Genomic DNA, 11,541 nt, shown 5'->3' with positions numbered 1-11,541 from the left:
TTTGCATGTTGTGTTTGGTTAGTCCCATGGATATGTTTCTGTTTATAAACTAATACAATTTCCATCAATTAATTCAAAATGTACAAAAGTACATCACACAATCACTAAAATTCAACATTTATTGCTGCTCTGGCTCAGGCCTACTGTTATTGGTGACTCTAGCGAATCGAAACGGCTAAATATGATTGGTCGTTTGGCCATTTGGCCCGCCCAATGTCCTTCACTGCCACTCCCTCTGTCTCCGCAGCAGCGGCACGCGGTACTGTACGACGTGTCGGTCGCGCGCCCAACCTCCACTACTCGAGGGCGCGCGTTCGTACAGTAAACTTAACCCTGCACAATTCAGGGCGGCCTAGAGCTCCCCACGAGCATAGCAGCTGAAATCAAAGTGACAGTAAGACACAAAGAGATCAATTTCCTCTTTTTTCTCCGTTGGACGCAGCTTTTTAAAATTCCTACCCGGTCTCGCATGCGGCTAGAGTCTGTGCCGCGCGTCCTGTCTGCCTACATGAGAGCACTTTGTCCGCGCGAGATTCCACAACATTCACGCACCTCTGGTTTTCCAAAATGGTTAAATGTCTTGTTTAATGGTTGAGGTACGTACACATTTGTTTCTTTGTGATATTGTGTTGTTTTTCTGCTTAGTGTTAGCTTGCTATGGGGGTTTGGGTAGCTGCTAACGGGGAAGAAGTGGGGTTGTATTGTGATTTCCTTTTTTCATTCCTTAACCAAGAATCACACTTTGTCATTTTGTGTTTATTGGTTGTTTTTTTTATGGAATCAACATAAAACTAACAGAGTAGGCTGCGACATTTTCTTAATGGACTTCATTTCAAATAGATGTATTTTTCTACAACTGTCAGTTCCTATATATTGGGGTCTACGGGGGATTCTGTCACTGCGCACAATTGACAGCGGATACCGTAATCGCAAGGCTGTTGTCTCTCAACCAGCATGCAAAATGCATCCCACGCACACATTGCGCAGGAAGCTTGCTTGTCTTAAAATCGACGATGATTAGCTCTCAGATACCGATCCCCTGTGGCACGAACACCGGGCCCTTTGTCAAGCCATGGCGTTTAATATTCTGCCCCTATCCATTGCATCGACACAACGCAAATCACACTAGCGGCTGTGCATGCCCACACTTCGCCTGCCTGGCTTTAGTGAACTGCTGTTGTGTGTGTCTCCCACAAGTAGCTTTCCGTAGTGCATGGGCACGTAATGTTAACGCGAACACACATTGGGGGGAAATCGCCACAGGTTGCTATCGTTGTTTCAAATCAAACAAGCTGATTACTAAGCCAGATAAATTCAAAGCTTAATGGGATACGCTAAGATCGATGCGAAGCAGATGTGGCTATAGCTTAGGCTATCTTGCAGTCTGATGAATATCAGGATAATGCATAGTCGTTGACTACTTAAGCCAACCCGAGACATTGCCCAGGATGGCCGACACTTATGATTCGATGTCTCGGCAGAAGCCGCCCGAGCTGAGCTCCCGCTGTCGTTATTGTGAAAAGACAGAAACTGCAGATGGAAGGAAGACAGGAAGCGGATCTTTTCCTAGTGTCCAGTGAGCTCGAGAGGGCTCAGGGCAGGCAAATTGCGAGCGATAAGAGACTTATCCGGCGACAGATAGGGTTGTAAAAACATTTGGTCACACGTTATGGCTGTAATGTAATGCCTTTGTATACCAAGGTAGTTACATAATAACCACTATAAGTGTAACCATTGTGTTTCCACACAGTTGCATGGCGCAGTCCACACGAAAGTCAGCTCTCATCTGTGCTTTGAAACGGTCTAAGTTTTGGCCTAGGCGTACCTATATATCACTTTTATTCGCACTGTCCCTTCTGAATGAATTCATTGTACATGTGTCCTCTCCACTCCAAATAAGTCTATACCAGATTTTCCAAACTATAAACAGAATTGCATAATTTAATAATAATAATAGAGTAAAAGTTCTTGTTGATGCAAGATCAATATAGTTGATAGTTATTCAGTGATCATTGAGGGCTATACCCTATAGGCCTACTTACTTAAACCGATTCAAATTAGGGGTTCAATGGATTGCTCGATGAATTGAAAGTGTGCACGTGACTGAGGGATTTAGCCATTAAAAACGTTGACTTATTTCAGTGTCAGTTATACCTGTACTCTGTCCGAGACTAAACTAATACCACATGGCTTATAGGGGCACAGACGCTTCCTGTACTCTGGACAGGTTTCATATTTTAAAGCTGTAGATTCATTACACTCTGCCATTCCACGAAAGAGTGGTGGTCAAACTCTGAATTTGTTTTTGATCAAATTGTGTGTGTTCTGTTTGAGAGAGAGAGAGAGTGCAAGAGAGAGGGTACATGGAGTGTGCAGTGTGTGTGTGTTGAAGTAAGTGCTGACACAAGACAACATAAGAATCAGAAAAAGGACAAGCACTCTGGATCAACAGGATGTGAGGAAAGATGGTTGAGAAGAAGAAGAAAGAGAGAGAGAGAGGGAGGGAATGGAGAGAGAGATTCCAGAAAAGGAGAAATGTATGATGTGGAAAATGTTATGATTGTTTTGGCTAAGCTCCCATTAAGTTAACCTTATGCACCAAGTACTTGACACAGAGACACACAGTTACATTAGTGCACACACACACACAGTACATACTACATACACACAATGAAACTCTAAACACTGAATCCAGATAAGATATATATCACTAATGTATATCACATCTTAGTCAGATCACATCTTAGTCAGATCACTAATGTATATCACATCTTAGTCAGATCACTAATGTATATCACATCTTAGTCAGATCACTAATGTATATTAGGAACACAGTCTGTCAGAGCCAAACAGACAGTGACTGAGAGAGATGGGGGGGGGGTAAGTGTAAACATTGACAAACACACAACGTCACACTCACAGTCAACAGCTTACCAGGAGTTTGTGTTAAGCCAAGCCTGTTACTTTTCTATATAAACATACCAAAGCAGTGCATTTTGTACATTATATTCACTCTGAGTTGCTCACGTCTGTCAGTTTAAGAAGCACGTAGGACCAGCGTGAATGTGAGAATATGTGTGTGTTTCTCAGTTACCCAGGGTCAGACAAGCCACGTGCAAGGTCTGGTATAGGCTATGTATTAGGCTGAACTAAATGTGAGTAGCATCTTTGGTCATACCCCTCTTTCAATGCCTATATCATTTTGAGTTATTGAAGATTAATAAGATAATAAGCTGATAATAAACATTGTGTGTGCTGTTTCCTCAGTATAGATGTCTTGTTTGGAATGGTAAAAGAATAATTCGTAAATGTTGACCTGCAGGGGGAGTCTGGCTGAAGCTATAGCTAAACTTTGCATATTGGCATTAACAATTTTGTCTGGCATTGTATGTCTTGCAATGTTTATGGAATAAAATCGTGTTATTTCTTCTGTGTAAGACAATACGTCACAAACACCATGACATAAAATTGTTCTAAAACCTCACACCAGCAATTTGACATTTTGAAACATCTGTCAACGCCTTGTAACGTTTAATTCACACCACTGTCACTTGTCTCTGCAAAATGATTGTCTCGTCGTAAAACTTTTGTGTGAATTGGCCTTTAATTGGGGAGAATTCGAGAATAATAAAATGCTGACAGCCAATCAGTATCCATCTAATTTTAGACATCACATTTCATCAACTCAAGGAGAGACTCTCCTTATTGTAGATCATTGTGTATGCTCTTGTTGTTATACTGTAGTTATCTAGTTCCTCATGTGAGCGGCCCTTAATGTGAGGGGACCAGGGGGTGTAGCCTACTGTACATTAGCTTCCTTTCAGCTTCACTGCCATACCATGTGATTCGAGACAAGATGAGACCCTGTCACTGACCATGGCCATTTGGGGAGACAAACTCAAGTTCAAAAGCAGGGTTGGGACAAACTCAAGTTCAAAAGCAGGGTTGGGACAAACTCAAGTTCAAAAGCAGGGTTGGGACAAACTCAAGTTCAAAAGCAGGGTTGGGACCAGAGCTAGTGAGCGGAGCAGAGCGCGAGCTAGTGGAGCGGATGGAATTTTGTTGGAGCGCGGAGTGCTTTTTTATTCAACGGCCGGAGCGGCCACTCTGTCCCGCTCCATATTCGCTCCGATACCGCTCACACCACGAGAGTGAGGCCCAAATCCACCCTGACCTCACGTCTTCATAGTGTAACCATAACCGCTACAATTCAAAACAAACATATTGACCATAATTGTAATGGATTAGGCATAGGCAGAGCTTTGTTCAAGAGAAGCTTTTATGGGCTAGCATTCAGAATCATGGGAGAGAATACAAATCACGAAAACAGGGCACACTAGGCATGTCTAACACACACACACTACACATACAGGGGTGGACGCAGACCCCACACAAAAAGGATCACACACGAGGAAGACCTAAAAGGGTAACACGCTACACTAAAACACAGACATTAAAACAGTAAAGGCATTAACACACACAAACAACCCCCAGAGTTCTCCCCCATATTCCAGAATGCATTGTCCCAGAGTCCATGCCGTTGTTACAGTAAGTTCGTTGGGGATGAAGTCGCTAAATATTTTAGAAACTAAAAGTCATAGGGCTTACAAGCGTACTATTCCTACAAAACAACTAGATACTAACAATGTAGAGCAAGAACAACTATGTGGTGACACTGTTCCAGTGAGATTTATTTTGGAATTTAAGAAGACACATCGCGGAAACATGAGTGTGCTAAGCAAAGAGCAAAGAAAAACGTGAGCAATTTGAATAGCCTATACTGTCACATCAAATAATTCATTGTATAGCAAGCAAAGCAGTCACAACACATTTGAAATCAGCAACTGTGGCACTGTGTGCCCTCTCTATTAATTTCATATTTACTGTTATGTCAGGTATCAAGCCAGACGAGACGTGTACCATGTTGTCGTAGTTTATTTATAACAAGTGCTGCTGCCGACATCCAACATGAACTTCTACACACGCTGTCCCTCTTTCATCTACTGCGCATGCCTATCTCTACTGAGCATGCTGGGAACTGGAGTACTTAATGTTATTAAGACATAACACCACATCTTCTCCCCTATAAAGAGATCTAAGTTTCTATGTAATAAAACTAACCAACAAATGATATTCCTTTAACATTGTCAGGTTTCACATTTCAACATTTTCATTACAACTCACATGTTTTTTTTTATTTTTTTATTTATTTTTTTCAGGACAACACTGGTACGTAAAGGTAGGTAATGTCACCATAAACAGTCCTTTTTTCCCCCTTAGGACAACACTGGTAAGTAAAGGTAGGTAATGTAACCATAAACAGTCCTTTTTTTCAGGAATTCGTATTACTAAACAGTCAGTGTTACTTTTCAGCAACTCTCAATCAACTCTGAGTTGGCTTAGTATCCCTCCTAGGTCTGGAAAGTCTCTCAGCAGCTGGTGAGCTAGACACCGCTGTCAAATCACTGTCAGCATGGTCTTGCTTGCTGCTGAATGGTACAGGAGATTCTGGAGTGTGTTGTGAAACCTCCCTCTCCTGAGCTGTTGTTTCTTCATCAGTCTGTTGCAGCTGAAGATCAGTGCGATTTCTCCACAGGGACAGTCCACACTCCGTCTGGACCCTGTAGGAACGTGGAGCAACTTCTTCCTCAATGCATCCCTTCTGTCTCCATGTGCCTGAGTTGATGTCTCTGAGACGTACTCTGACTCCATGCTTCAAGGTAGGTAGTCGTTTAGCTGTCCTGTCATGCAGCCGTTTTTGTTCCTCCTTTTGCCTCACTTTTTCTCTTCTGATCTTGTGTGCACCTTTGGGCGTCAGCAGATCCTCGCTGATGGGCAGGTTGGAACGAATGCGCCGACCCATCAGCATCTGGGCTGGCGACAAGCCATTCTGGAGAGGCGCACTTCGGTAGATCAGTAAGCTTTTCTGAAAGTCATCTCTGTCCTCAGCCTTTTTCATCTTGTTTTGACGGAGCTTTCCGCCAGGCCATTGGACTTGACGTTGAATGCTGGATTCCCCACTCCCTGGCAAATGAAGCAAACTCACCGCTGGAGAATTGTGGACCATTATCTGTGAACAGTTCACACGGGACACCATGTCTCGCAAACACAGTCTTAAGGTAGCTGGTGACTGCTTTGCTTGATGTTGACTGCAGTTGTCCGACTTCGGGATAATTAGAAAGGTAGTCGGTGACCACAATGAAGCTTTTTCCGTTATGGTCAAACAAGTCAGCTCCCACTTTAAGGTCTTTAAAGTAAGGTCTGTAAGGCACGGGATGAGGCATCATTGGCTCGGCCTGTTGTTTTGGTCGGTAGGTTTGACAAAGTTCACAGGATGCTGTTGTCTGATGTATGTCGTGATTGATTCTTGGCCAGTACATCACCTCTCTGGCCCTGCGCTTGCACTTGACTTCCCCTAGGTGGCCTTCGTGTATCTTTTGGAGCATTAGTTTCCGTAGCGAACAAGGTATGACCAACTTGCTTCCCTTGAGAACGATGTCATCCACCACTGTAAGCTCTGCTCTGGGATTCCAGTAGTCCTGTATTTCCTTTGGACAGTCTCTTTAGCGTTCAGGCCGTCCTTTCTGTATCGTGTCTTTAAGTACTTTCATGGTTTCATCTTCATTGGTTTCTTTTCTGATGTGCTCAGTTCTGTCAGCTGTAACTGGTAGTGATGACACGATCATGTCCACATACGCCTGTATGTCTGCGCATTTCTCGCTGTCAGTGCTTTCCTCCTTGTCCACTGCTCTGGACAGGGTGTCCGCGGTGAACATATACTTTCCGGGTGTGTATAACATCTGGACGTCATACTTTTGCAGTCTTATTAACATGCGTTGTATTCTTACAGGGCAATCGTTCAGTGGCTTAGACATGATCGACACGAGTGGTTTATGGTCCGTTTCTACTTCAAATTCTTGGCCATAAACATATTGGTGAAATCTTTCACACGCGTACATACTCGCTAAAAGTTCCTTCTCTATTTGGGCGTACCTGGTCTCTGCGCTCGTCAAGGCTCTGGATGCATAGGTGACCGGTAGCCACTTCTCCTCCGCATGTAGTTGTAGTAGCACCACCCCCAGGCCATACTGTGATGCGTGCGCAGAGATCCTGGTGCTCCTCTCCGGATCGTAGAACTTTAGCACAGGCTCTTGTGTTAGAGTCTTTTTCAACTGCAGAAAGCATTGTTCCTGTTCATGTGACCAGACAAACTCATTTTTCTGATCGAGAAGGCTTCTGAGAGGTGCAGATTGTGTAGACAACTTTGGAATAAACTTGACGAGGTATGTTACCATGCTTAGAAACCGTCTGACCTCGTCTTTATTCTGGGGTCGCTGCATGTTGTTGATCGCTGATGTCTTCCTTGGATCCGGCTTCACCCCCTCCTCACTGACAATCTCCCACGAAGGTAAGTGTTTTCACTCCAAACTCACATTTGTCCTTATTTAGTTTTAGGTTGACTTCTCTTGTCTTATCAAGAACTTGTCTCAGTCTTGTGTCGTGTTCTTCTCGGGTAGATCCCCACACTATTATATCGTCCATCATGGTGTCAACTCCTGGTATAGATAGATAGATAGATACTTTATTGATCCCCAGGGGAAATTCAAGAAATATGTATGTGCTCAAATATCATGTGGATGGTTTTGTGGTAGACCTCAGGTGCCGACAAGATGCCATATGGCAGGCGAAGAAAGCGGTACCTGCCCTCAGGTGTGTTAAAGGTACAAAGCTTTGAACTCTGCTCTTCAAGCTTTAGCTGCCAGAAGCCTGACGAAGCATCCAACTTGCTGAACCATTTCGCTCCAGCAAACTGCGCCATGATATCTTCTCTGGTTGGCAACTTGAAGTGTTCTCTTTTAATGACCTTATTGAGATCCCTTGGATCGAGACATATTCTCAACGCACCTGTCTTCTTTTGCACTATAACCAGCGAGCTGACCCATTCTGTAGGCTCATCCATTTTCTTTATGACCTCCATTTTCTCCATACGTGGCAGCTCCTCTTTCAGCTTGTCCCTGAGCTTGAACAGGACTTTCCTGCAGGGACGCACGGACTGGGGACACACTTTTGTCTACTTGTATCTTGTGTTGTCCAGGTAGACATCCAAGTCCTTCAAAACAGTCTCTGTACTCCTCCATGAGCGAGTTGTGGTAGTTTGCAGCCTTTGGTGATTGAGCTTCTCACGGAGTCCGAGGATTGGTTGTACTCTCTTGTCCACGACCAGTAGCTGTGCCTTTATTTGTCGTCCTTTGCTTTTGAAGATCACTATGCAGCTGCCTTTCACTGGTACGATTTCTCCAGTTTATCCTGTCACTTTCATTTTTACAGGAAGGATCTTGCTCTTTACAGCCAGGGTTTTGTAGTCCTCCATCGATAGCAGGTTTACCTGGGCTCCTGTATCAAGCTTGAATGGTATTACTGTCTTATTTACCTCTATAGGCACAATCCATTCAACTTTGTCTGCTTTCTCACAAGTCTGCACAATGTCACAAACAAAGTCACTATCACTATCCTCATCCTCTTCAACTGTGTGAACTTTCTTCTTTATCTTTTTACCTTTATATTGTCTGCTCTGCAGCATTTAGAGAAGTGATTGTTCTTTCCACAGTTATTACACGACTTGCCATATGCTGGGCATGATGCAGGCTTGTGGCTGTATCCACATTTACCACACTTAAACTCTGTAGCTTTCCCTCCTTCATCCTTTTGTTTAGTAACTGGTCTTCTTCTTTCGTCTTTTTCCACTGCATGCACTGCCGTTTCACCTCTGCGCAGCTCCTTGGCCTGTGCCCGAGTGGTTTCTGCTTCTCTACACATAAGAACACACTTCTCTAGCGTCAGTCCTGTGTCACGGAGCAGTCTTTCTCTGAGAACATTGTCATGAAGTCCACAGACTATTCTGTCTTTGACAAGGGAGTCCTTTAGAGTTCCAAACTCACGTTTTGCTCAGTGTGTGAAGCTCTGCTAAATACTGATCAAACGGTGCACCTTGTTTCTGGTCATGAGTGAAGAATTTGTACCGCTCAAACGTTATGTTCTGACTAGGCACAAAATACTCTTCAAATTTGGCTATTAGAGCCGCCAACGTCAGGTTATCTTCATTTAGTTGAAAGCTATTATAAATGTCCATAACGTCCTCTCCAATGACATGCAATAAAATGGACACTTTTAGTTTGTCATCCTCACCCCCTGCCCCACTTGTCGCCAAATAGATGTTGAATCTTTGCTTAAAGCGCTTCCAATTGTTAGCAAGATTACCAGTCAACTGCATGCACTGCAAGGTGGAGTGAGTTTATCCATGACGTGTCTGGGCACCGGGGCTTCCACTGCTTGAATTATTCCTTGACCTCGCTGGTTGTTTTCGGGAACTACATTCGCAGTCCAACATGCAATCACCGTCGATCTAGCAAGCTAGCTTGTTTCATAGTTCGTTTTCATTGCTAACCCAGTAGCTATCCAAAGCGACCGGACTTTTTCTCCCACAGCAAACTTTCACTTTCTTACGGCTCTCGTTGCAAATCGCGGATCTTCTATCTTCCTTACTTGCAAACGTCCACTTCTGACACCATGTTATGTCAGGTATCAAGCCAGACGAGACGTATACCAAGTTGTCATAGTTTATTTATAACAAGTGCTGCTGCCGACATCCAACATGAACTTCTACACACGCTGTCCCTCTTTCATCTACTGCGCATGCCTAGCTCTACTGAGCATGCTGGGAACTGGAGTACTTAATGTTATTAAGACATAACACTACATTTACTGTGTATTTTAATTGATGTATTGTGTTGTTTTGTTGTTAGAGAAAGATGTAAGCACCAATGGCCTGTTCCCAGAGGACACAAACACAGATATCATGTATACATGTATACATGAGAGTGTTCACCCCACTCCAACACCCTTGAGATTAAAAACATCTTCTCAATGAAAATCATTTAAATGAGGCATGAGAAACAAAGTAATAATAGTATTCACATTCCAACAAGGATCACTCCTACGCAGTGATATGTGTGGCCACCTGTTCACAGTTTCCTACCTGCCAATATTTAGGCTTTAAAAAATATGAGAGATTTTGTGTTGTTTTGTTTTGTTTTTGTTGTGTGTGGGAGATTTGTTCCAGGAACTGTTTATGGTTGAAGTTGCCAAGTTGTCAGTGCCACATAGAGGGTGTTGGGGAGAGAATAGATGGGGCATGCGAGGCTGCTAGACCCTGCTGGAGGATGTTTACTTTGCACTTGATCTTCTGAAGTACATTACAATGCAATGCATGCACACATTTATATCTTCTAGGCACATGGCACAGTTACTGTTAAATGTAATATTAAGTTCATGGTATAGTGAAGTATAACTGGGTGTAATAGCTTAATGTGGCTTAAATATGTATCCCATCCCAAGGTTTACACAAAATAAGGCTGAATACCAGCATTTGTAGTCTAGTAGGTGCTTAGAAATTCAAAAACAAAGAGAGTTGTGCACTGTCTAGTCATCCCCAAAGCTGACCTTGAGCCTCACACTTTCCCATGGGCAATCATGAAGACCCACAATTTTGCGCTATACAAGTTAATTGTATTATTATTATTTTATATAAAAGTTTCTTTGTCATACGCTTAAAAATTCCAACCTAGCATGAACTCATTAATTCCTATGCGATGTCACTATATATATCATCATGAATGAGTAAAAGTGTGTCCTTGTTGAGATGCTGACCAACTAATTAACTAATTAACACTCCAACTGAAGAAAAAGGTTTTGTGGCACACTCAAACTGATGCATAAAATGATTTTATCTGACTAACGTTTCACCGTTCGCTTACACCTTCATCAGGGTAATAACAATAAGCGGAATCGTTCAAGTCAAGGTGTTTTCTATAACATGAAAATATCAACATATGCAAACTTTCATCCTTCCTTTTAGACAAGACTTTTAGTCTTGTCTAAAAGTCTCTAGACGTTAGGAATATTGAGAGGACACTTGACTGTGGGCTCCCTTCAGAAAGTTTATGTTTACATTTTTATATCAAAGTTCTACAGTTATGTCTGACCCTGTACGACTAACTTTATCTCTCTGCTCCTCATGTGTGTCAGGAGCAGAAGGTGAAGTGCAAAGACTAATTAGAGAAAGGTCATGGGGGCAGAGCCAAACATGGTTGGGTTAATTAACTACACTACCCAGAAACCTTAGGGCCATCTATTAATAGAGCTAAGGAGTAAAAAGGTGCTAAAAACAGATGCATGCCTGGCAATTGGTGCAAACTGAAAGGGTTGTACTGTATTGTTTCCCACATGCCTGACAACTCAGAAGTCCGAGGTGGAGGTTTCAATTCCGGGGAGCATGTACTTGCCCCAAGTTTAGAAGTAGGGACTCAGACTTTGAGTGACACTCCATTGTATTTTTTTTTTCTACTTGGATGTTAAAAGTCATGACGTCCAGGTCTGGAACGCAACTGGGAAATTCCAAGTTGGAGATAAACCAACTTCCAAGTTGTCTGGAACGTAGCATATGTATTCAGGTGCCCGACTCCTTGCCAATAGCACCAAATA

The 11,541-nt window shown here is 43.0% G+C and overlaps 1 protein-coding gene across 1 annotated transcript in view; it reads left to right on the top strand.

Moving 5' to 3' along the window:
- Positions 1 to 263: 263 nt before the first annotated feature.
- LOC121711072 (cAMP-specific 3',5'-cyclic phosphodiesterase 7B-like) overlaps positions 264 to 11,541 on the top strand; it is a 43,223-nt gene continuing 31,945 nt past the window's right edge. Inside the window, exon 1 of the mRNA XM_042094365.1 lies at positions 264 to 596. Within this exon, the coding sequence (XP_041950299.1) occupies positions 576 to 596 (21 nt within the window). The 5' untranslated portion in view covers positions 264 to 575. The remainder of the gene's footprint in view (positions 597 to 11,541) is intronic.

Source organism: Alosa sapidissima, chromosome 6, assembly GCF_018492685.1.
Source record: "Alosa sapidissima isolate fAloSap1 chromosome 6, fAloSap1.pri, whole genome shotgun sequence".
NCBI classification, from domain to species: domain Eukaryota; kingdom Metazoa; phylum Chordata; class Actinopteri; order Clupeiformes; family Clupeidae; genus Alosa; species Alosa sapidissima.
This window is presented reverse-complemented; position numbering and strand designations above follow the sequence as displayed.